Source organism: Chiloscyllium plagiosum, chromosome 31, assembly GCF_004010195.1.
Source record: "Chiloscyllium plagiosum isolate BGI_BamShark_2017 chromosome 31, ASM401019v2, whole genome shotgun sequence".
NCBI lineage: Eukaryota > Metazoa > Chordata > Chondrichthyes > Orectolobiformes > Hemiscylliidae > Chiloscyllium > Chiloscyllium plagiosum.
In genome coordinates this window covers 39,084,160-39,110,833 of record NC_057740.1, presented here as the reverse complement: position 1 = coordinate 39,110,833, position 26,674 = coordinate 39,084,160, and the positions used below count along the sequence as shown (strand labels likewise).

Here is a 26,674-nt window from a genome sequence, read left to right as displayed (position 1 = left end):
AAATGAATGTGAATTGTGTGATATATTTCAGTGAAACATGCAGTCATTAGAGGGCTGTTGTGGCTTCGGTTTCTCAGTCATAGTACTCAGGAGAATGAACCTTAAACAATCCCAGTGTTCAAACTGAGACAATAAAGTCAGGTTTCATATGAGCCACTTGTTGGTTTTGTGTCTTTGGCAGTTATCATTTGCCATTCCAATCTCAGGCATTCACTATACATTTTTGCAGAAAGTCAATTGAACAAAGGCTGAATTTTTAATCTATGCGGCTAATGATTAGCTGAAACTCCCAGCTGGCTGGAGGTTTATCTTTGCACTGAGTCTCAAGGTGTGGTACCACTGGCAAAGCCAGCATTTAATGCCCATCCCTAATTGCCTAAGTACAACAGATAGCCTCAATCAAAATAGCCCATTTCAGACTGAGATAAAGTAGAATTTCTTCATTCAGAGAGTGATGAAGCTTTGGCACTCTCTAACCACTGAGGGGGCAGTCTCAACCTTGGAGTACCTTCAAGACAGACATCAATAGATTTCTAAATGTTAAAGGGAGCACAAGGATGGTGAATGTTTGGAACTCCCTTCCACAACTGGCAGTGGATGCTAGATCAGTTGTTAATTTTAAATCTAAGATAAATGCCTTTTGTTAAATAAAGCTGTTAAGGGATATTGGGACAAAGCCAGATGATCTCATTAAATGGTGGGACAGACTCAAAGGGCTGAATGGGCCTACCCCTGCTCCTATTTTCGTATAAAAGGCGATAGTACAGGAAAATGGTGTTGAGGTAGAATGGTCTAACAACAACAGAGCAGGCTGAAGGGGCTGAATGGCCTGCTCCTGCTCCTATATGCCTAACCCTCATGTTCAGTCACTTCAAATTCCAGTTAATAGTCAATCAGACTCCGTGTGAAACCAAAGGCACATATAGATGCAGGCACGATAGGATTAGTAGGCTTCTGTTCCTGTAAGAATACTGTGAACCATTTAGATTTTTACAGCAATGTGAAAGCCCCCATAGTCAGTTTTGCTAACACCAGCTTTATTCTCATGTAAAACAGTTCAACATGATTTGTGAATATTTTTGTGAGGAGATTGAATGGATACTTAGCTGTAATGATGGGTGAACCCCGTAGGAAGTTAAGGTTCAGGATTATTATGAAAAAGGTAAAGGGATGGTGGAAACAAGGCCTATTTATAAACACATTTTATTAGGTCACAGAATCAATAATAAAAGTGTTTTAATTGACAGAAGAAGCTGCAACATTATTTAGAGAATTAATCCAACTCCTTGAAATGGAAAGAAATCCAGCAATGTGGGGAAAGGCAGACAAATGGAATTAGAGTGAGCAGACAGTGGTTGGGAGAGACGTGAAACTTCTTGGAAATAATTCTACTCTTTGGTCCACTTCTAATTTCAGTTTTCTCTATCACCCTTTGCTCTCCAGCCACATCCGGTAACCGCAGATCACGAAGGCATCAGCATAAATCCAGCAGGAAAGACAAGCGAAAGCACAAAAGGAACCTGGACTTGCATCAACTGGATATGAAACCCTTTTACTGAGCAGACCAGAGAGCCTGCCAGAGTTACGAGGGGGGATCAGGATTGCCACTTCACATACTGAAATCTTACAAAATGTTTCATTTCGAACACTACCCCTTCAGGGGAAGGAAGGGGTAGATTTTTTTAGTTTCCGAGAATTCTGTCACGTATTTTTCTAAAAAATATTGTGGGGCTTAAAGATAAAACTTTTCGACTGACAGGCAGTGGTTGTGAAATGAGAACAGTGATTAAGTTCACTGAAGTAACAGCAAACTTTTAATCTCAATTGTAAACAAAAGACTATCCCGTAAACTTTTACTATTGGAAAAGGCACAATAGTACTTCCTGTTAACTGATTTACTAGATTATAAATGAAGTTGGTTTAACAAAACAGACACTAGATTGATTATAGGCCCTGTTAGACACTTCCCCATGTAACTGCACTGTGCCATGCTAGTAACAGAACCATTAATGTATTTGCCATACTCTTTCTGAACTTGTTAAACTCTGTTAATTAAAAACAGGTTAACACTTGCATTAAATAACAGACAGAGAGATTTTGTACAAATGCTTTATTGGATGTGTTACTGGCAAATGCTCCAGTTAAAGCCAATTCCTAAAGGAAATGTCAGTGGCTTGATTTTCAATTGGGGGGGGTTAATTGTCCATGTCAAGGATTAATCACAGTTGAGCCTCGTCCTGTGTGGAGAGCATCCAAACACCCACTTCCCCAACGGAACTCAATGGAATAGTCAGTGGCATCAGCTCCTACTGAGCCCAGGAGTCACTAACTCAGCACTGACCACTAGTTAAAACTCAAAATCTCCTGATTTTATGTGGGCCAATCATATGTTTATCCATCAAGCCATTGAAAGAAAGTTCTTTCTTTCATTGCTAGTCATGGAAAGTAAGATTGGACTCTAGTCAGAGAGAAAGGGATGTTAATAGGATCCCGAGAAATAGGCAGATGTTCTGCTCAGTGACATTGAGCTTAGCATTTATTCAACTTGCAGCTTTGTGGATTTACCCTCATGGCCACAGGTAAAGGTACGTTTTTGTTTTTGATATTTGGAATGTTAATTAGGCATTGTTTCCTACATAGGATCTGAGGTTTTCCCAGACAGGGAGACTGTGGAGTCTAAGAAAAGCATAAGAGGTGCCCACTCTGCCCATTGAGTAACTGATGTGTTTTGCAAGCCCAATTTAACTAATTCCATTCCTGAGTCCTTTGCATGTATCCTTGCAAACACTTTCCCATCCTGCACTGATCTGACTTCCTTTCGAAAGCCACGATCACATCTGCCTCCTACTACCCCTTCACGATGCCAGGTCATGGTCAATCTAATCACATGATGCATCACAAGTCAGTGAATAGCTAGTTCTGCCATCCCACTCAGGCAGAGCTGAGCGTTCGGAATGTAATTGCTCCGAATTTGCCAACTCTGCTCCTCCAAGATGTTAAATCATGTGACCGCCTGCCTCCCAGTGTTCCGCCCCAAGTCTCCTCCCAATGGCCCCGATTGAGAAAACAACAATCACTCAACTGGATAATTCTTGATTGTCAGTCTAGACCCTCTTATCCTCACTCAGGATGCAGCTAGCAAATAGGACTTTTGTGGAGCAGAGGTAGTGTCACTATCTCTGAGGCAGGAGGTCTGTATTTAAGTCTTTTACCTGTCACAACAAAACTGAACTGTTTGATTGGAATATCCACGGGAATGCGCTGGTGTGCTTTTGGGACTCTTGTGCAGACAATGGTGAAGAGTTCTAGGTTCAAGTCCCATCTGCTTCAGAAGTGTGTCACAGTGCTTCTGAACAACTTGATTAAAAATTCTCACAGCCAACAAACAAAAAACATTCTAACAAAAATCACACAATTCTTTAAAATTGGTTTTGATGTCTTTCTCCTATCGCAGTTGATTTGATTTGATTTGTTATTGTCACATGTTCCGAAGTACAGTGAAAGGTTTTGTTTTTACAGGCAGATCCTGCAGGGTTGGCAACTCTTGAGCTTGGAGACAGTGAGGTCTGCAGATGCTGGAGATCAGAGTTGAGAATGTGTTGCAGGAAAAGCACAGCAGGTCAGGCAGCATTTTGCTGGAAAAGCACAGCAGGTCAGGCAGCATGACCTGCCTGACATGCTGTGCTTTTCCAGCGACGCACTCTTAACTCTTGAGCTTGGGTGGCAGGACCATATGAATCTTGTCCCAGGTCCCTACTTTCCAAGCCAAATCTTCACGCCTGCCTTCAGAATCCAGGTTCACCATTAGTTAGTCAACAAGCACAGTAACTAGTTAATGGCAGGTTCATGGTCAGTGCTTACTGCTTTCACTCTGTCAGATTGCAGTGTAGTTGACTGATGTTTAAACACAATGGGACCACTGTCCTATGTTTGTTCATGCTCCTTCACCCTGAATTTTACCAGAAGTTACTGGTCCAGATCTCAGTCTGGGTTGTAGAGTTTTGCGGAATATGTTTCTCTAACATGGATTTCTCCCCCTTCGCCCTGTTCCAAAAGCTTTCCTATGATTAAGAATGATTCTTTTATTAACCCACATTGGGAAGCTAGATGGGCTGTTGGCTTTTATTTCAAAGGGAATGGAGTAAAAAAAAAGGAAGTCTTGTTTAAACTACACATGATACTGGCCAAACCACAATTGGAACACTGCGACCAATTTTGGTGCCCTTACATAAGGAAAGAAATAATTACATTAAGTGCAGAGAAGATTCACTGGGCTGCTATTGGGTTTGGAGGGACTGTCTGATGAAGAGAGTTTGCGTAGTTTGGGCCTGTACGTATTCGCGTTTAGAAGAATGTGAGGTGACTTTATTGACAGTAAAGATTCTTAGGACTCTTGGGTTGATGTGGAGAGGTTGTTTACCCCTGTGGGAGAGTCTAGGAACAGAGGACATCATCTCAGAATAAGACGTCACCTATTAGAGACAGAGATGAGGAGAGGATAATGAATCATTACCATCGAGGGTTGTAGAGACCGTGTCATTAAGTATATTCATAGTTGGAATAGATGGATGTTTAATCACTAAGGGAATCAAGGGTTATGGGAAAAGGTTGGAAAATAGAGTTGAGGATTATCAGATTAGTCATGAACTCATTGAATAGTGGAGACGATGCATAGAAACATGGAAACCAGGAGCAGGAATAGGCCATTCGGCCTTTCGAGCCTGCTCCGCTGTTCTATCTATCTCAATATCATATTCCTGCTTTCTCCCTAGACTTCCAATGCCTTTAAAACCAGAAAACGTATCTATCTCTTCCTTGAATATATTCCGTGACTTGGCCTCCACAGCCTTCTGTGGTAGAAAATTCCACAGGTTCATGAATCTTTAAATGAAGAAAAATGTTCCCACCTCTGTCCTCAATGGGTTACCCTGGATCCTGAGACTCTGGTCCTTGGTTCTAGAGGTCCAATCTGGGCAATTACCTACTCTGCGTCTAATCTGTGCAGCCCTGTTTGAATTTTATTTTGCTCAATGAATACACGGCCCAATTTGTTCCTATGTTAGCGAGTTTTGAGAGGATTTATTGCTCCAATGTGTTGACGTCCCACATGACCATTATCAGATGAAAGGATTTTTTAAGGTGAATAGTCAAGGTCTTTTCCCCAGGATAGGGGAGTCTAAAGTGAGAGGGCATAAGTTTAAGGTGAAAGGGGAAAGATTTAAGAGCAACCCTGAGGAGTAATGTTTTCACACAGAGGAGTGTGTGTGTGGAACAAACTGCCACAATACCATTGTAATATTTAAAAGACATTTGGGCAGAATAGGAAAGATTTAGAGGGATCTGGGCTAAATGCAGGCAAATGGGATGATTCAGTTTAGGAAGCCTGGTCGGCATGGACGGGTTGGGCTGAAGGGCCTGTTTCCGTGCTGTACGACTCTGACTCTATGACTCTATTCCAGATAAAGATAAATATTTCCATCCAGAACCACCTTTAAAATGGGAATCTTACTTCTTTGATTTGACACCTGCTGATTATTTTTGAGCTTAAGCAGAAAAAGATGGTAACTGTAGTCAGTAAGACAGGGCTCTGGGGGAGAGGGGTTACTGAGTGATGGTGTAATTAACCAGAATGCAGCAGTGTGTACTATTTCCACTGAATAGGAAATGAGAGGCTGTTCCACCATGGAGGGCCACACATTCAAATGCAACAGTTTACCTTCATAGAAACCCTACAGTGTGGAAGCAGGCCATTCAGCTCATTGAGTCCTCACCACCCCTCTGAACAGCATCCCAACCAAACCCAGTCCCTTACTTTATCCCTGTAACCCTGCATTTCCTATGGCTAATTTAGCCAGAACATCCCTAGACACTATGGGACAATTTAGCATGGCCAATCCACCCTAACCTGTACATCTTTGGATTCTGGAAAAGCCTGGGCAGACACAGGGAGACCGTGCAAACTCCAAATAGACTGTTACTCGAGAGTGGAATCGAACCTGGGTCCCTGGCACTGTGAGGCAGCAGTGCTAACCACTGAGCCACTCTGCAATCTTTGGGTTTCCACCTCCTCTGGCCAGGGAACTGCATCACCAGTCACCTCCACCATCGCTCCCATCCCTGATACCCACTGACTGGTCCTCCCTCCCCATCCTCACAGCCCGTTAACTTTTTCCTGGTCATCTTTACCTTTGATTTATTTCTACCCTCCAACAGTTCCATGTCATCCATTCAGCCTTGTGAGCTGTTTGTTTAAAGTATTTCTACTTCAGGTGAGGTGTTCAGGTTGTTTTCTCTGACAGTGTTGAGCCTGACTTGCTGAGTTGAGATGTGGGCAGGAGGGTGAGGTGGGGGCACTCTCACCTCTGAGACTAGATTGCTGAATTTACAACAACATCAGGGCACACACGAACTCTGGCCTTACTGTCAGCTCCAGGAACGAGGGAGCACGCCAATGCACGCTTGGAGCTGCTGTCTTTCAGATGGAACTTTAAATCAAAGCCTGGCTTTGGGTAGTTGGGTATAAACTAACCTTTAGCATTAATGGAAAAAAAAATCAGGGAATTCTCCCCGTTGTCCTGATCATTATGTATTCCTTAACCATCATGAGAAAGAAAGCAGATGAACAGGTAATGATCTGATTTCTGTTGAGGAAATTGTGAATGGGATGTGCATCATTGGCTGGAAGGTGCTTTTGGATGTCCTGACATTGTGAAAGTTGCTACATAAATGAAAACCTTCTTCATGTTTAAATTTCTGAGTTTGTCTGAGCCTCTTACGTCAACCTGTTCTGCTGTGGGTTCCACCTTTACTTTCTGACTTCACTCTACATTTGGGGCCCCGTATGTTGGATTAATGTTATGCTTTTCTACTAAAAAGCAAGATGTCCCTAGTCTGCTGAACTGTGCTGTGTCTGATCAAAAACCCGAAAGGACCAGCACATTGCGGCCTTTTGATTTCTGAGCGTGATGATCACAGTTAATTTGTATCAACTCCATCTCCCCACCTTCATCCATACACTTAATATACCTGTCGAAGCAACAAAACCTCCCAATCTCAGGTTTGCAACAGTCTATTGATCTCCCTGCCACCCCCAGCCTCAAAGACATAGAACCTGGAATCGTACAGCACAGGAATGGGCCCTTCAGCCCACAGTGTTGTGCTGAACACGACTCCAAATTAAACTAATCCCTTCTGCCTGCCCTTGGTCCATATCCCTCCATTCCACGTATATTCATGTGTTTATCTAAAAGCCCCTTAAATACCCCTAACATATCTGCCTCCACCCCCACCCCTGGCAGTGCATTCCAGACGCCTACCACACTCTCTGTAAAACACGTGCCCCTCACATCTCCTTTGAATTTGCCCCCTCTCATCTTAAATGCATACCCCTTAGTATTAGACGTTTCAACTCTGGGAAAATGATTCTGACTGAAACCATATCTATGCTTCTCATAAATTTTATAGACTTCTATCAAGTCTCCCCTCAGCCTCCGCCGCTCCAGAGAAAGCAACCCAAGTTTTTCCAGTCTCTCCTTATAATTCATACCCTCTTAACCAGGCAGCATCCTGGTAACCTCTTTTACACCCTCTCCAATTCCTTCCTGTGATGTGGCAACTAGAATTGAACGTAATACTCTAAGCGCATCCTCACCAAGGTCTGCTAAAGCTGCAACATGACATCCTGATTCTTGTACTCAATTCCATGACCAATAAAGCCAAGCATGCTGGGGGTGGCACGGTGGCTCAGTGGTTAGCACTACTGCTTCACAGCGCCAGGGACCAGGATTCAATTCCCACCTTGGGCGACTGTCTGTGTGGAGTTTGCACGTTCTCCCCGTGTCTGCGTGGGTTTCTTTCGGGTGCTCCGGTTTCGTCCCACAGTCCAAAGATGTGCAGGTCAGGTGAATTGGCCATGATAAATTGCCCGTAGTGTTAGATGCATTAGTCAGGGGTGAAAGTAGGGGAATGCGTCTGGGTGGGTTGCTCTTCAGAGGATCGGTGTGGACCTGTTGGGCCTGTTTCCACACTGTAGGGAATCTAATCATATGTCTTCTTTCCCACCCTATCTACTTGCATGGTCACTTTCAGGGAGCTGTGGACTTGAAGGAGAGAGTTCTAGATTGCCACTCCTGTTCTGTGCAGAGTGAAGTGCTTCCTGACACCACCCCTGAATAGACTGCTGTGAATCTCAGTTCTTGTTCTCACCTGCTACTCCCAGCCACCTGCCTCCTTCCCTCCAGGTGATGTACAAAGAGATTGAAGAACTGTTATCAGAGTTTTGAATGGACCTCTTTAATGGTAGTTCTGCTCTCTCTCTCTCTCTCTCTCTCTCAGCAGCTGTAACACTACATCCTGCACTCTGTTCTGTTACCCTGATGCACTTGTACAGTACAATCTACCTGTGAAGCACATAAGACAACATTTTTTTCACTGTACCTTGGTGCACATGACAATAATAAATCAAATCAAATCAAAGTAGGTTCTCCCAATGTATCCTGTCAACTCCTTCTCTGAACTTCAACTCCTCAAATTGATCTGTTGCTGAATCTTCACTGTTGAAGACAGGGGAGGTAAAGGCCTAGTGGTACAGCCACTAGTCTATTAACCAAAAAACCCAGCTGATGTTCTGGGGCCTCAGGTTCAAATCCTGCCATTGGCAGATGGTAGAATTTGAACTCAATAAAGAATCTGAAATTAAGGGTCTAATGAAGACTGAATTGTTGAATGTCAGGGGAAACCCCACCTGGTTTGCTAATGTCCTTAAGGGAAGGAAACTGCCATCCTTACCTAGTGTGGCCTACATGTGACTCCAGACCCACAGCAATATGGTTGACTCTTAATGGTCCCCTGTGTACTTCGGGCTGGGCAGTATATGCTGGTCAGCAATGCCCTCTCCTATGAAAGAATAAAAAAGGTATATTTTATTTCCGGTTTTGTACAGGTCTGTGCTTCCCTTTCCAGCTGGTTTTTGGTTTCCCTGTGACCTTTGACGTTCCCTTCCAGCAGTCAGGACACACGGTAGTGTCCGTGTCACCTGAAACCCGCAGCTTTGACCCCACCCACAGTGCTCCAGGATTCCTCCTGCTGCCAATCACTGGCTTTACTGTAGCTGTTACTGCTCACTGAATCACAGAATTGTTACAGCACAGAAGGAGGCCATTCAGCCCATTATGCCTGCACTACCTCTTCAAATAAGCATCATTTACTTGTGCCACACTCCAGCTATATGCCCATACCCTTTGCAGGTTATTTCCATCCAAATGCCCCTCCTGAGTGCCTCTGTTGAACCTGCACCCCCCACGTTTCCAGGCACTGCATTCCAGACCCTAACTACTCGCCGAATGAAAATGTTGTTTTCACATCCCCCTTGCTTCATTCACACATTACTTCAAATCTATGCCTGCTTGTCCTTGTTCCTTTCCATCTACTCTGTCCAGCCTGCTCATGATTTTGAAAACCTCTATCAGGTCTCCTCTCAGCCATCTTCTCTCCAAGGAGATCAGTCCTAACTCCTTCAGCCTACCCTCATTGGTGAAGCTTCTCATTCCTGGAACTCTATGTGTAAATCACTCTCCAATGCAATTTCTTTGATTTGATAGGTACACGTGACCATAAATCAAACTAAGTACAGTGAAAAGCTTTATTTGCAAGCAGTTCATAGTAAGCAATGACATAGAGATCAGAGGGTGAAAGAAAATTTGGACAGAAGCACATAGATTACATTACACAGGGTGTGCACTAAGCAAGATCAACATTATTTGAAGATAGAGAGTCCATTCCATACTCTAATAATGGCCGGGAAGAAGCTGTTCCTGAACCTGCTGGTGCGCACAGGGTGTGCACTAAGCAAGATCAACATTATTTGCAGTTACAGAGCCCTTTCATCTCTCTAATAATGGCCGGGAAGAAGCTGTTCCTGAACCTGCTGGTGCGTGTGTTCAAGCTTCTGTATCTTCTGCCTGACAGAAGAGGTTGTAGGAGAGCGTTACTGGGATACAATGGGTCTTTGATGATATTGACAGGCTTTCTGCGGCAGTGAGCCATGGGATGGTCTGGGCTGTGCACACAACTTCCTGTAGTTTCTTATGGTCCTGGGCAGAGCAGTTACCGTATCAGGCTGTTATGCGCCCGGACAATATGCCTTCAGTGGTCATCTGGAGATGTTGGTGAGGGTCCTTATGAACACGCTGAATTTCCTGAGCTGCCTGAGGAAGAGGAGGCGTTGTACCTTTTTGACTGTCGCATCTATGTGGGAAGTCCAGGGACAGGTTGTCAGTTATCGTTACTCCGAGGAACTTAATGTTCCCAACCCTCCCCATTGATGTAGGTGGTGATGTGTCCTCCTCCTTTGTTTCAGTAAAATTAAACACAAGAGATTCTGGTTTGTCTCCATCTCCCAACACTGTGCTGAGACTATGTGGGTTAGCTGATACGATGGGAGTAGGAGCCAGGATTGGGAAAAATAGGAGGATATGAAGATGCAGTGGGATGAAGAAGATATAGAACAAGGCTTATGAGGAGCATAAAGACCAGAATGCGTTGGTTGGGCCAAATGGCCTGTGAATGGAATAGTGTCAACTAAGAATCAAGAAGTTCCCCTTTAAAGGGAAAAACTAATAGACCATTAACATCATAAAACACAGCAGAAACCTATCAAATGATACACTAATACTAGAGGCTGGTTAGCTCAGTTGGCTGGTAGGCTGGTTTGCACAGCAGAGTAGTATTGACAGTCTGGGTTGAATCCCACATCCAGCTGAGGTTACTGTGCAAGTTCTCTCTCCTCAACCTCACCCTCACACGAGGCGTGATGACCCTCAGGTCAAACTCACCACCACTCACCTCTCCATACTGAGAGAATGAGACGATGGTGACTGGATTTACCATCTTGACTGTGCTCTCCAGTCCCTGCAGGGGCCAAGGAAGGCCAAAGGCTGGAGAGCTGCAGGGAAAACATAAATTGCTGGAGAAACTCAGTCATCGGGCAGAATCTGTGGAGGGAAACATTTGACGGAGTGACCCATCTTCAGAACCAGGGAGGTGGCAGTTCTCTCTCTCGCTCGCTCTCTCTCTTCCCCTCCCCCCCCAGCCGGGGAACAGTACCACAGTACTACGAGGTAGTCCTTGATGTGCCTCCCTCGGCACCCTCAATCTCATCCTCTACTCCGCCCACTGAAGGCAGCTGGAGACATCTACAATCCTGTTCTGTGTATTTTGAGCCATGTATAATAGGATGAGAGTTGCTTTCGGAGACAGGAACAGTGAGGTTGTTTCGACTGGCGGGTGAAACTACAACTAGGGGGCACAGCCCCAAAATAAGGGGGAGCAGATTTAGGAATGAGTTGAGGAGGAACGTCTCCACCCAACAAGTTGTGAATCTGTGGAATTCCCTGCCCTGGTGAAGCAGTTGAGGCTGCCTCGCTGAATGTTTTTAAGGCAAAGTTGAATAGTAAAGGAATTAAGGGTTAAGGTGAGCAAGTGGGTAAGTGGAGCTAAGTTCATGAAAGGATCAGCCACGATCTTATTGAATGGTGGAGCAGGGACATTTGGCCTCCTCCTGCTCCTAATTCTTATGTTCTTCTGTTATGTGCTTAAACTTATCTTGTATTTTGCATAAACAGGTTCCATTTAGTGAATGCCAATGAGGGTTATAAATCACAGGTATGAAGCAAGTACTGATTCTCCTCATGCCCCAGGCTGCCTTGCCTTCAATGTTCTGATACCTCACAAAATCTTACTTTAAGATAACCTCCTGACGTTGCTCAGAGATGACAAGTTGGTCATTCAATGGGAGTTGAGTATGTGGAGGAAGGAGAAAGCGATACAAAGGTACTTTAATAAGGTAACATGAAGGGGAATGGAAGGAAGCTGATGTGGAACATAAAGACCGGCACTGATCAGATGGGCTGATGGGCCTATTTCTGATTCTGGATTAGTGGTGCTGGAAGAGCACAGCAGTTCAGGCAGCATCCAAGGAGCAGCAAAATCGACGTTTCGGGCAAAAGCCCTTCATCAGGAAAAGGGCTTTTGTCCGAAACATCGATTTCGCTGCTCCTTGGATGCTGCCTGAACTGCTGTGCTCTTCCAGCACCACTAATCCAGAATCTGGTTTCCAGCATCTGCAGTCATTGTTTTTACCTGGCCTATTTCTGGGTTGTATGTTCTATGTACTTGGAACAATGGACTGAAATCTATGAATCCTGTTTATATGCTTTTAATTTATTCTTTATTTACTAGAGATCATTTTCTAAACAATATTGTACATATTGGATAAGAGCCCAGGTTTGTTCCCCTGTTTGTTACTGAGTAACTTCAGTAATGGTAAAGGGGTGGTCAAAGACAGGTTAATGACACCATTCCCTATGACACTTACTGAAAGGGGATAAGGGGTATCAGTTGAGGCTTGCCTGTGATGCCAACGCCTAGTTGATTGGCCAGGCAAACACTGACTGATTCCTCCCCCTCCCCCACACTGTGAAGAAAAGTAATCTTGTTGAGGCACTGTAGGGCAGTCAGTGCTGGGTTAAGGAAATGGTGAGAAAGGGTTCTATTTCAATGACGAGTAAGTAGGCATCCCTTAATATGTGAGGCCCCAGTTTGGGCTTCATGGTGGCTCAGTGGTTAGCACTGTTGCCTCCCAGCATCAGGGTCCCAGGTTTGATTCCAGCCTTGGGCGACTGACTGTGTGGAGTTTGCACATCCCCCCCCCGTGTCTGCGTGAGTTTCCTCCGGGTGCTCCGGTTTCCTCCCACAATTAGCAGGTTAGGGTGAATTGGTCATGCTAAATTGCCCATAGTCAGGGGTAGATGTGGTGAATGGGTCTGGGTGGGTTACTCTTCACAGGGTCGGTGTGGACCTGTTGGGCTGAAAGACCTGTTTCCATACTATAGGGGGAATCTAATCTAAAGGAAAAACTACTGCAGATGCAGGAAATCTGAAATAAAAACAAGGAGTACCTCAGAAATCCAGTAGGTCTGGCATTATCTCTGCAGAGAGAAACAGAGCCAACATTTTGAGTCCAGTATTGAGTATTCTTTGGACTGGAGGAGCCCAATTCTTCTGGCAGGATTAGAGTTGGGCCACCAAGTGCAATCAGCAAGATTAGTGAAATTCTTAACAGGCCTGACTGGGCTGTTGGTTGCTCAGGGACATTTGAGTAGCTGCCATACTGAAAGCCTCCACCCCCTGAAAGGGATTCTCCCACTCGGACTGGGTACATGAATACCAACATTCTCCGTTTCCCAGGTAACTAAACTGAGCTTGTCTTGAAGCTTCCATAAGACCATTTTGTAGGAGCAGACTCAAGCCTTCCGGCCTGTTGAGTCTTCTTCATCATCTGATCATGGCTGGTATGTTTCTCAATCCCATTCTCCTGCCTTCTCCCGTAACCCTTGATCCACTTGTTAATCAAGAACCTACCTATCTCTGTCTTAAGGACACTCAGTGACTTGGCCTCCACAGCCCTCTATGGCAATGAGTTCCAAAGATTCACCACCCTCTGGCTTCTAGTCGATTCTCCCTACATTCTGTGAGACTGTACCCCCTGGTCCTAGTCTCTCCTACTTGTGGAAACATCTTTTCCACGTCCACTCTATACAGGCCTCTCAGTATTCTGTAAGTTTCAATCAGATTCCCACCTTTCTCCCCACCCACCACCACCACAACGCCCCACCCCCAACCCCCCCCAACCAACACCTCCTCACCCCCACCTCCTCACCACCACCAACGACATCCTTCTGAAACTACTAAAGATAGTAATTAATCTTCAGGACAACCTGGCAAGAAATGGAATGTGATTGGTGTTGAAAACTGGATTTTATTTGAATGTTCTTTGAACTGTTTAATTTATCAATTGTGAAGAACAATGGAACGTCAGGGGATGAGATCACAGGATGAAGATCTTCAGGAATACAGGCAGCTGGACTTGGTAACATAATTCCGAGTGCCCTGTCCTTCCCAAATGGGTTGGGAAGTGTTATCCGAGAACATTCCCTCCCCTTCCCACCGACCCTCCCCTGCCTGCTCATGTGTCACCAGTGACCCTCCTCCTTCCCTGACCCCTGAGTCCCTTCTCCCTAATTACTAGCCATTTATCAAAGCCCCTTCTTCACCTTCCCCTTCCCGTTTCCCACAGTCACTCATAAATCTGATCAGGAATTTGGGAAGAATTCCTTCGCCCAAAGATCAGTGAAAAAGTGGAATTCATTGGGGCAGTGACTGGTTAAAGAGTTTGATGATGATACATTGAATGGGAAACCAGAGAAGCAGACAAGGGTTAGCATTGGAAAAGACTGGAAAACTGCGCTGATGGGATACAATGAAGAGAGAGTGGGAAGAGGCTCATGAGGAATAGGAACAGCAGGTGGGCCGAATGGCCTGTTTCTGCACTGTAAATACTTTGTAAGATGTTAAAATGGAAGCGTGTTGTAAACTGGGGTCACTGGTGTCGTCACAAGACGAGAATTCTATTTGTAAAGTCCTTCTCAGCAAATCTATGAACATATATTTCACGAAATAACGTAAATTCAAGGTCGAGACTTAAAGCTGAGTATTTATTGCAGCAACTGATGGTTGCCATGGCAACTCCATCTCATACAACCATCAGCCAGACGTTTCTTTGACTTTACAGCAGTTGCTGTCATCCTGTGTCCTACTGGCCGACTTACACTTCTCCCTAGACCCCTCTCTACATCCCTTCCCCCTCGTCCTGCCACTCTCCCACATTGTCTCCTATGACTATCTCGCTGGAAGCAAGTCTATTGCCCTCCCCATCTCCCACACGCCTTGCTCCCCCTCAGTTCTCCATCCAATGTCTCTCTGCCTCGGGAATATGTGGGAGTGAGAGACAAGGAGAGAAGCAAATGTAGAAATTTAGCACCTGGGCTCCATCTGCAAATGTGGATGTCAAGTCAATAGCTGTGACCATTGATCTAAAAGTGACCAAATACCTTGGACGATTGATGAGTAATCAATGAGCTCCTGTAGAGGTACATTATTGTTGACATTCCAATCACCTAAGACAGAACGAAAATCTCCTTGCTCCTTTATTCAGTTCATACCGATGGAAAGTCGATACCATATTCAGTTTAGCTGGGCAGAAGTATTTTCTAAAGGGTCTCTTGATACTAATCAGTATTCAAACCAATCAGAGTGCCCAAATGAACAAGAAATATGGGTGTGCGAATTAGCTGCCCTACGTGACAACGATGACAATATGTTGAAAGTATTTCATTGGCTATGAAGCACCTTTGGGGTTCCTTGAGGTCACACAGTCTTACTAGCCCTTCCTTCCTGGATATTGGAGAGTGAATTAATCAAGGATGTTGCGTTTTACGGCAGTTGTTTTTGGTTGTCTGGGTGGGTTGAGGTTTCCATGGAATGAGGGGTGGTGTCAATTGTTGCTTTAATTCTGTTCCTAGAAACTCATGAGAAGGAAATTCTAACAATTAGCAACCAATAGCCACACAACCAGTGTGAGAGGGAAAGAAATACAGTTTTATCTTAGTCGAGTCTAAAATGGAGACTGTAGTGTTTCCTGGATCATCCCTAACATAGAAAGCACAGTCTGATCCAAAACCCAATGGTTTAAAGCCTGACTGGTGACCCAAATTCTGAAGTCCCACATCTCTTGGAGCTTGGTGACTACTGAACAATTGGGTTCGCGTGTTATGTTCATGTCGATGGGAAATCCCCATAAGTTGTGTGCGTGTATCACAACAGGTTTGTCCCAAATGGAGAGCATTTTCTGAAATTCACCGAACACACATTTTAAGGGTTGCTCCGAATTGGGAAAAATATTGATCCTCATTTCTGTTATTTTTTGGAGTGTTATTGCATCGTAGTGTTAATATTTCCAGGTGTGTTTGTGTTAGTCAGTGTGCTGTGAATAATCTGCATTCTGGGAACCTTGTGTTTTTATGTACTGAACTTTGGTTGTTAGAATAAACGATTTTTAAAAATGGAAACTGTCTTTTCTTTCCAACTCTATGTGCTTGTTCAGATTTAGATTTAGGTTTAGCTTTAGATTTTTTATTGTCATGTGTACTCAGACGCTGGATACAAATCGACACTGTCACTACAGATGGCACCATCTTAGGTACAAGGTACCTAGGTACAAAATCTTCATTAAAGTAGTCAAACACTAACGATATAAGTTACAAAAAGGTTCAGCAGTACAAGTGGAAAACAAAATTAAAAGGTCATACATTACAGTTCTTTCTTAAGCCATGGGCCTGCAGATGCTCTGTGTTGGGCTTTACCCAAGAGAGGAGAAAGTGAGGTCTGCAGATGCTGGAGATCAGAGCTGAAAATGTGTTGCTGGAAAAGCGCAGCAGGTCAGGCAGCATCCAGGGAACAGGAGAATCGACGTTTCGGGCATAAGCCCTTCTTCCTGAAGAAGGGCTTATGCCCGAAACGTCGATTCCCTGCTGCGCTTTTCCAGCAACACATTTTCAGCTCTTTACCCAAGAGAACTGGCTCTCCCCTATGTTGGGCATGTTCACCCACGCTGGGCTAAGACCTGCCTGTATTTGTCTGCCTCCTTCGCTAATGCTGTCCCGTCTTGTGTGAGGGGGCTGGGCCCAGAGCAGCTGGCAGAATTTAAATTCAATTTAATAAATCTGGAATATAAATCTAGGCTCAGCGATAAAGACCATGATACTCCCAGCAATTGTGGCAACAAATGCTTGTATTGCCAGCAATGCCCACATCCCAGTGAAAGAAACAAAAACAAATAAGAGAAATGGATAATGAGGTAATGGCTGGAGCCACAAAATCACGTAACCTAAAAGGAGGCCATTTGGCCCATCATTGTCAGAGACAGAAAAACTGCAGATACTGGAATCCAAAGTAGACAAACAGACGGCTGGAAGAACACAGCAAGCCAGGCAGCATCAGGAGATGGAGAAGTCAACGTTTCGGGAATTAACCTTTCTCCAGCACCCTGAAGAAGGGTTAATACTTGAAACATTGACATCTCCTCCTCCTGGTGTTGCCCGGCTTGCTGTGTTCTTCCAGCCTTCTGTTTGTCTACTTTGGCCCATTATGTTTATTCGCTTTTGAAAGGACATGCTGTTTGTGCCACACCTTTGCTATTTTCCAGTCCTCCGCCATTTGTTTTCCTGAAAGTATTTGTGGGTGGCACGGTGGCTCGGTGGTTAGCACTGCTGCCTGGCAGTGCCAGGGACCCGGTTCAATTCCACCCTTGGGTGACTGTCTGTGTGGAGTTTGCACATTCTCCCCGTGTCTGCGTGAGTTTCCTCTGGGTGCTCTGGTTTCCTCCCACAGTCCAAACATGTACAGGTCAGGTGAATTGGCCATATTAAATTGCCCCATAGTGTTTGGGGATGTGTAAGTTAGATGCATTAGTTAGGTGGAAGTGTAGAGTAATAGGGTAGGGGAATGGGCTGGGTGGGATATTGTTCAGAGGGTTGGTTTGGACTTGTTGGGCCTAATGGCCTGTTTCCACATTGTAGGGATTATATGAATCTTTTTTGCTTCTTGTAAGTATTTATCCAATTCCCCTTTTGAAAATTGCTGTTACACCTGCTTCCATCACTTTTTCAGACAACAGCTCACTGAATAAAACAAAAAAAAAACTCCTTATTCTCTCCTGTTTGTTCTTTGGCCAATGCCTTAAATCCATGTCTACCTGTTCTCCATTTTCCTGCCAGTGAAAGCACTTCCTCCTTGTCTGCTCCATCAGACCCCTGCATGATGTTAAACACCTCGATTAAATCCCACCCGTAACTTCCTCTGCTCTGGGAACAACGTTTTGTCCGAAACTCCAGCAGAAATGATTTAAATGAAGTGATATAAATGATATAAATGATCTGCAAACAGGGGCAAAGCATAACATAGCAATGTTGATGGATGATTCTAAAACAGATGGGAAAGCCGGCTGTGATGAGGAGATATAGAGTTTACAGATGGATATTGACAGGCTGGGAGAATAGACCTGAATCTGGCAGATGGAGTTTAATGTGGATAAGTGTGAGGCTGTCCATTTCGGCTGGAGAAATAAAAGGGCAAATTATTAAATGCAAAGGGGATTCAAAGTCTGTCAGTGCAGAGGGATCTGGGTGTCTTTGTGCATGAGTCACAGAAAGTGCAGGTGCAGCAGAGGATAAAAAAGGCAAATGGAATCCTGGTATTTATTGTAAAAGGATTGGATTATAAAAGTATAGCAGTGTTGTTACAATTGAATAAGGTGTTGGTGAGTCCACTCCTGGAAGATTGTGTCCAGTTTTGGTATTGTTACCTGAGGAAGGATTGTAGTGGCACTGGAGGCAGTTCAGAGGACAGTTCACAAGGATGATTCCAGGGATGAAAAGGCTGTTGTATGAAGCGCAGTTAAATGGCTTGGACCTGGGGTTCAGAAGAATGACAGGGAGATCTGATTAAGGTATATACAATGCTCAAGGGGATTGATAAGGTGGATATTGAACATAGGTTCCCCCTTGTGGGACAGCCGTGAACAAGAGGTCATAGATATAGAGTGAGAGACGGTAGGTTCAAAACTGAGATGGGGAGAAACCATTTCTCTCGGAGGGTTGTGAATCTGTGGAACTCACTGCCCCAGAGTGCAGTGGAAGCAGAATCAATCAACAGATTCAAGAAAGAAATAGATCCATTTCTGATGAAAAGCAGGATAAAGAGCTATGGGGAGCAGGCAGGAGAGTGGAGTTGAGACCAGGATAATCATGGAATCCTTACAGTGTAGAAACAGACCCAACAAATACACACAGACCCTCCAAAGAGCAACCCACCCAGACCCATTTCCCCCACCCTATTATTCTACATTTTACCCCTGACAAATGCACCTAACCTGCACCTCCCTGAATACTATGGGCAATTTAACATGGCCAATTCACCTAACCTATTGTGGGAGGAAACCGGAGCACCCGGAGGAAACCCACGCAGACACGGGGAGAACATGCGAACTGCACACAGACAGAGGCCTAAGGCAGGAATCAAACCCAGGCCCCTGGTGCTGTGAGGTACCAGTGCTAGCCACTGAGCCACCATGTGACCCATGATCAGCCATGATCAGTCATAGAGCACGCTTGAAGGGTTGAATTCCCTATTCCTGCTCCTAATTCCTATGTTTCTATGTTCCAGAAGATTTTCATTTATTCAAACAATTTGCTTCGAGTGGGAAGATTTGCTGTCAAATCTCCAGCAGTTTTAACAGATACAAGCGGATGATTAAGGAGTGAAATAACCTTTTCTGGTTTCATTGTTTCTTGGGTTTAAGGAGAATGGAAATCCAAAGGCATTGAAGACAGGGAGACTCAGCATGAGTAGAGCAGTGGGGTAGTGTATATGGATTTTAGCAAGATGTTTGATAAGGTGCCCCGAGGTAGGCTCATTCGGAAAGTAAGGAGGTATGGGATACAGGAAATCTGGTTGTCTGGATACAGAATTGGGTGAAAGCGAGGACTGCAGATGCTGGAGCTCAGAGTCAAGATTAGAGTGGTGCTGAAAAAGTACAGCAGGTCAGGCAGCATCCGGGCAGCAGGAAAATCGATGTTTCGGGCAAAAACCCTTAATCAGGAATGAGGCTGGGAGCCTCCGGGGTGGAGAGATAAATGGGAGGGGGGTGGAGCTGGGGTTAATGTAGCTAAGAGTGTAATAGGTGGATGGAGGTGGGGTAAAGGTGATAGGTCAGAGAGGAGGGTGGGGCGGACAGGTGGGAAGGAAAGTTTCCAGGTAGGACAGGTCATGAGGATGGTGCTGAGCTGGTGGATTGGAACTGGGCTAAGGTGGGGGAAAAGAGAGGTCACCCTGTTGGGAGTTTTCTATAGACCTCTGAATTGTTCCAGGGATGTAAAGGAAAGAATAGCAAAGATGATTCTCGATAGGAGTGATAGTAACAGGGCAGTTGTTACAGGGGACTTTAACTTCCCTAATGTTGACTTGGAATACTACAGTTCAAATAGTTTAGATGGGTCAGTTTTTGTTCAATGCATGAAGGAGGGTTTTCTGACATAGTATGTAGACAGGCCAACAAGGGGAGATGCCATATTGGATTTGGTACTGGGGAATGAACCCGGCCAGGTGTTAGATTTGGAGATAGGTGAGCATTTTGCCGATAGTGACCACAACACGGTTGTATTTACAATGGGGTTTTGTCCTTGTTGCGGTTGGAGGGGTGGGGTTTGAGAGCAGAGGTGTGGGACTAATGAAGGGCTTTTGCCCAAAACATCGATTTTCCTGTTTCTCGGATGCTGCCTGACCTGCTGTGCTTTCCAGCACCACTCTAACCTGCATACAGAATTGGCTGGTCCGTAGAAAGCAGAGGGTGGTGGTAGATTGAAAGTATTCAGCCTGGAGCTCGGTGACCAATGATGTTCCACAGGGATTGTTTCTGGGACCTCTGCTCTTTGTGATTTTCATAAATGACTTTGATGAGCAAGTGGAAGGGTGGACTCATAAGTTTGTCGATGACACAAAGGTTGGTGGAGTGGTAGATAGTGTGGAAGGCTGTTGCAGGTTGCAATGGAACAGTGACAGGATGCAGAGCTGGGCTAATAAGTGGCAGATGGAATTCAACCTGGAAAAGTATGAAGTGATTCACTTTGGAAGGTTAAATTTGAGTGCAGAATACAGGGTGAAAGGCAGGATTCTCGGCAGTGTGGGTGAACAAAGGGATCTTGGGGTCCATGTCCATAGATCCCTCAAAGGTGCCATCCATGTTAATTGGGTTGTTAAGAAGGCATATGGTGTGTTGGCTTTCATTAATAAGGGGATTGAATTTAAGAGCTACGAGGTTAAGCTGCGACTCTATAGAGCCCTTAGACCATACTTGTAATATTATATCCAGTTCTGGTCAACTCATTATAGGAAGGATATGGAAGCTTTCGAGAGGGTGCAGAGGAGATTTACCAGCATGCTGCCTGAACTGGAGAGCATATCTTATGAAGAAAGGTTGAGGAAGGGGTTTTCTCACTGGAGTGAAGAAGGATGAGAGGTGACTTGATAGAGGTGTACAAGGTGATGAGAGGCATAGGTAGAGTGGATAGCCAGAGACTCTTTCCAATGGCAGAAATGGCTATCACGAAGGGGCATAATTTTAAGGTGATTGGAGGAAGGTTTTGGTGAGATGTCAGAGGTCGGTTCTTTACACAGAGAGTGATGGGTGCGTGGAATGCACTGCCAGCGGTGGTAGTTGAGTCAGATACACTGGGGACATTTAAGCGACTCTTGGATAGGCACTGGGAAGTTAGTACAATGAAGTGTAAGTAGGTTAGTCTGATCTCAGAATAGAATGTAAGACTGGTACAACATCAAGGCGTTTACTGTGCTGTACTACTCTATGTTCTATGTTCTATTAGAACTAATTTGGACAAATTCTTCCAGCAAGTTCAGAGCTGTCTTGGAAAATTATCCATTAGTTCCATAATGTGGGAACGAGAGAGACTCACGATTGGTGTCAGGGTTCATGATGTCTCGGGTCGTGTTTTTGGAATCCTTGAGGGGGAGGGGGAGCAGCCCCAAATCATGGTCCACATGGGCACCAACAACATAGGTAGGAAGAAAGGTGGGGATCCAAGGCAGAAATTCAGGGAATTAGGGTGGAAGCTTTGAGCTGGAGCAAACAGAGTTGTTATGTCTGGTTTGTTGTCCGTGCGATGTGCTAGTGAAGCGAGGAACAGGGAGAGAGCAGAGCTGGACACGTGGCTGCAGGGATGGTGCAGGAGAGAAGCTTTTGGATTCTTGGATAATTGGAGCTCTTTCTGGGGAAGGTGGGACCTCTACAAACAGGAAGGTTTTCACCGGAACCAGAGGGATACCAATATTCGAGGGTGAAAATTGTTAATGTTCTTTGGGGAGTTTAAACGAATGCAGCAGGGGAAGGGAACCTGAATTGTAGCTCCAGTGTACAGGAGGTTGAGGGTAGTGAGTTAAAAATCACACAACACCAGGTTATAGTCCAACAGGTTTAATTAGAAGCACACTAGCTTTCGGAGCGTCGCTCATTCATCAGGTGGTAGTGTCCTGATGAAGGAGTGACGCTCCGAAAGCTAGTGTGCTTCCAATTAAACCTGTTGGACTATAACCTGGTGTTGTGTGATTTTTAACTTTGTACACCCCAGTCCAACACCAGCATCTCCAAATCATGAGGGTAGTGAGGTCAGGGATAGATTCACAAGGTCATGAGAGGGCACCAGCAATCAGGATGTTGGTTTGAAATGTGTGTACTTCAATGCCAGGAGCATCCAGAATAAGGTGGGTGAGCTTGCAGCATGGGATGGTACCTGGGATTTCAATGTTGTGGCCATTTCAGAGACATGGCTAGAACAGGGAAAGGAATGATTGTTGCAGGTTCAGGGATTTAGATGTTTCAGTAAGAACAGAGAAGATGGTAAAAAGAGGTGGGGGTGTGGCATTGTTAGCCAAGGGTAGTATTACAGCAGCTGAGAGAATGTTTGAGGACCCATCCAGTTTGGGCTGAGGTTAGAAACAGGAAAAGAGAGGTCACCCTGTTGGGAGTTTTCTATAGACCTCTGAATTGTTCCAGGGATGTAAAGGAAAGAATAGCAAAGATGATTCTCGATAGGAGTGATAGTAACAGGGCAGTTGTTACAGGGGACTTTAACTTCCCTAATGTTGACTTGGAATACTACAGTTCAAATAGTTTAGATGGGTCAGTTTTTGTTCAATGCATGAAGGAGGGTTTTCTGACATAGTATGTAGACAGGCCAACAAGGGGAGATGCCATATTGGATTTGGTACTGGGGAATGAACCCGGCCAGGTGTTAGATTTGGAGATAGGTGAGCATTTTGCCGATAGTGACCACAACACGGTTGTATTTACAATAGCAATGGGCAGGGATAGGTATATACCTCAGAGAAAGAGGTATAACTGGGGAAAAGGCAACTATAGTGTGATTAGGGAAGATTAGGATGACAGGATGGGGAAGGAAACTGCAGGGAATGGACACTCTTGAAATGTGGAGCTAATTCAAGGAACAGCTACTGCAGGGAGGTAGTTGTCGAAAGAGGGAGCTCTGGTTTATTAAAGAGGCTGAAGCTCCTGTCAAGAGGAATAAGAAGGCTTATGAGAGGATGAGCTACGCAAACACAAGTGTCATGACGTACTGAAGTTCTACCTGTCCTCAGTTTTGTGAAGGATGGGACTGCTCGTGCTGCCACGGAACATGCCCAGCCCAGACCCTGCCATGAACCGCCGAGAGACCAGGCCCAGCATTTTTGATCTTACTTCAGATTTCTAAAATCGGATTTATATTTTACTTCTGAGTAAGATAATCCCATCTGAATCTCTGAGATATGCAAAATTAATCTTAATTTTAAACAAAAGGATAAATTTGTAGACTCATTTCTTACGTAGAACATAGATCATAGAATGTTACAGTGCAGTACAGGCCATTCGGCCCTTGATGTTGCGCCGACCTGTGAAATTGATCTGATGCCCATCTAGGTCAAGAGTGTGTTGCTGGAAAAGCACAGCAGGTCAGGCAGTATCCGAGGAGCAGGAGAATCAATGTTTCGGGCAAAGGCCTTTCATCAGGAATAGAGCCTGGTGAAGGGCTTTTGCCCGAAACATTGATTTTCCTGCTCCTCAGATGCTACCTGCCCTGCTGTGCTTTTCCAGCACCACTCTAAGGTAGTGGAGGCTGGATATCTGACAACCTTTAAAAAAAATTGCCTATCTTTGACACCTAGCTGAGGTGGGCGATGGCTCAGGTGACTGCAGTCCTTTGTCAAGTGCACCTCCTGTTCACCCACATCAATCCAGTAGGATCCTCTTCCTGCAGAAGGTCCTATTGACTGACATTCCTTCCCCCACTTTCTTCACAGTCAACCTGACCATGTTCCAGACAAACTGGCCTGGAACATGAGCACCTACGGTGGCGATTGCTCTGGTTGGCTGTACACCGAATTGACGTTAGGGCAATGCCAGCATAAAGATCCACCAATAACAGCTCAGCTCAACTGGCACCCAATTATCGTGAAATCCTCTGATGAATTGGTGGAATGAACTGCCAGAAGAAGTGGTAGATGCAGGTAGACTTACAATATTTAAAAGACACTCAGACAGGTACATGAATAGAAAAGATTTAGAGGGATATGGACCAAACACAGGCAAGTGAGTAGATTTAGTTTGGGAAACTTGGTTGGCATGGATGCGTTGATCAAAGGGTCTACTTCTGTGCTCTATGACTCTCTGACTTGCAAATCAGAGCTTACACTTGGTCTGAGCCAAAAGTCTATGAACTGTGGCTTGGAAAGAGTTAATAAACACAAGCTTTTGATGACCAGGGAGTGTGCGGCAGAAGTTTGAAGTTATACGGCTTTCAGTTGGAAGTGAGTCATTGGAAAGGGACCAGGTATGAATCCACACCCTAAACTGAATGGAAAGCAAGTACTAACATACACCTGTAAAGTCCTACCTGGTTAGGTATTATTTATAACGTAAGTGAAGTTCCCTGAGTTACTGCATGAGAATGTCTCTTGTAGTCATATTGGTTAAAGTTTCCAGTTGACAAATTAATATTGGGATTTGTGTTTAGTTTATAAGACCCTTAGAACCTGCTATGCACAAAACTAAGGTTAAACCACAGTTGGAGTACAATGTTGACCACACTTGGATTACGGTGTTCAGTACCAGTCACAGCACCTTTCAAAAGGTATACTAACTTTTGTCTGAGTGTGTGAGGGTTTAAATTAATTACAGGACACCAAAAGTTAAATTAAAAGGGGTAATTGGGTTTGTATTCCCCAGAATTTAGAAGATTAAGGAATGATTCCATTGATGTTTTCATGGTATAAGGGAAAGCAGTAAAGTGAATAAAAATAAACTGATATCAAGTCTCAGTACGGTGGATGCTGGAAATCAAATTAAAATTGAAAATATTGGATGTGCACAACAGACCTGATGAAATCTGTGGCGAGAGAATATTTTTAAGGACAAAATATTTGGTGCAAGATTCATTAATCTGAACGCTGGTGGAAGCTTGTGCCTTCCCCTTGGAGAATTTTGTTATTAAAATCAATTCTAATTAAAATTAATTGATCATTAGGTGGCCTCAATCCAAATCTGGTTATTATCGCACTGCTGTTTGTGCTGGGAGCTTGCTGTGCAGAAATTGGCTGCTACCCTACCTGAATTACAACAGTCACTAAACTGTGAAAGTATCTCATTGGTTATAAAGCACCTTGAGACACCAGACGACTGATTGTGAAAAGAGTGAAAGAAATGTAGATCATTAATTTTTATGATTGCGGGGAAATTCCATCCATGACCTGCAATATTATTTTACTGAACTTGCACTATGTATTCTACTCATTGTGGAACTCCCCGTTTTATGATGGTTCTGCAAAGTGCTTCAATGCTTTCTTCGTCTCCACAATATTTTTCTCTCCCACCTGGATAAGATGTGGTTTAGCACAAAACTAAGTGGCAGGTTCTCATTTCAATCAACAATGGAATTTGCGCGAAGTACGATGAGTATGGGAAATTTTCACTGGAATGAAAGTGGCCGGTAGGTCAATATAGATCCTGAAACCTAGGCTGTTTGTGATGACAACATTTTTCTATAATACTGGAGTAGATCACTGCCGGTTATAGCCATGTCGGTGTTAGTGATGGTAGCGATTTGAGATGATGATTTAATAGCACAATAGAAGGTGAGGAGAGCACTAGAGCACATTGTTAAAGTAGATTTCTCTTTTCCAACCAGATTGATATCAAATCTGGTGACATAAAAGAAACTGGATCAATAACTGCTGAGAAAAGGGGTTGAGTTATTAGAAATATTGATAAATCTGGCTCATACAAACCTTGTGAAGAGAGTATGGAGACTCTGGATCAGTTTGTAAAAGTCAATAACAACATATCACATTTATACAGCACCTTTAACATGGTCAAACATCCCAAGGCACTTCATAGGAGCGACCAAATAGAACTTGACACCAAGTGACACAACAGGATATTAGGCAGAACACAGGATAGAAGAAATACTTTTAAAGGGGACTTTTTTAAAAATTAATTCATGGGATGTGGGCATCACTGGGTCTGCTCCATGCTCCTCTCTGACCTATCACCTTCTCCCTCACCTTCATCCACCTATCGTATTCTCAATTACCTATAACCTACCCCCCCATTCATCTCTCAGCCCCCGGCCCACAAGCATCATTTCCTCACGAATGGTTTATGCCCGAAACATCAACTCTCTTGCTCCTCGGATGCTGCCTGACCTGCTGTGCTTTCCCAGCAATTCACTCTCGATTGATCTGCAGCATCTGCAGTCTTCACTTTCTCCACCACTGGCTAGGCCAGTAATTATAGCCCATCCCTAAATACCTGGAGGGCAGTTAAGAGTAAACTACATTACTATTGGTCTGGTGATACAAGTAGGCCAGACCAGGTAAGGACAACAGATTTCCTTCCCTAAAATGCATCAGTGAACCAGATGGGCTTTTCTGACAATCAATAATGGTCTCATGGTGGTCATTAAACTAGATTTCTTTAAAATCCAATTCACATTCCAACATCTGCCATTGCTGATTCCAAACCCCAGGTCCCTACACATTACTTGTGTCTCTGGATTAATAGTTTAGTCATAATACCATGAGGCCACAGCCTAGTGAGGGGAGAAATTTAGGGTGGGAATTCCAGAATTTGGGGCCTCAACAGCTGAAGGCATGT

The 26,674-nt window shown here is 44.4% G+C and overlaps 1 protein-coding gene across 2 annotated transcripts in view; it reads left to right on the top strand.

Moving 5' to 3' along the window:
• LOC122565446 (neurocan core protein-like) overlaps window positions 1–3,625 on the top strand; it is a 251,842-nt gene extending 248,217 nt beyond the window's left edge. For both annotated transcript variants that reach the window (XM_043721435.1, XM_043721436.1), the window contains exon 15: window positions 1,444–3,625. In XM_043721435.1, the coding sequence (XP_043577370.1) occupies window positions 1,444–1,559 (116 nt within the window). In that variant the 3' untranslated portion in view covers window positions 1,560–3,625. The remainder of the gene's footprint in view (window positions 1–1,443) is intronic.
• The last annotated feature ends 23,049 nt before the right edge of the window (window positions 3,626–26,674 follow it).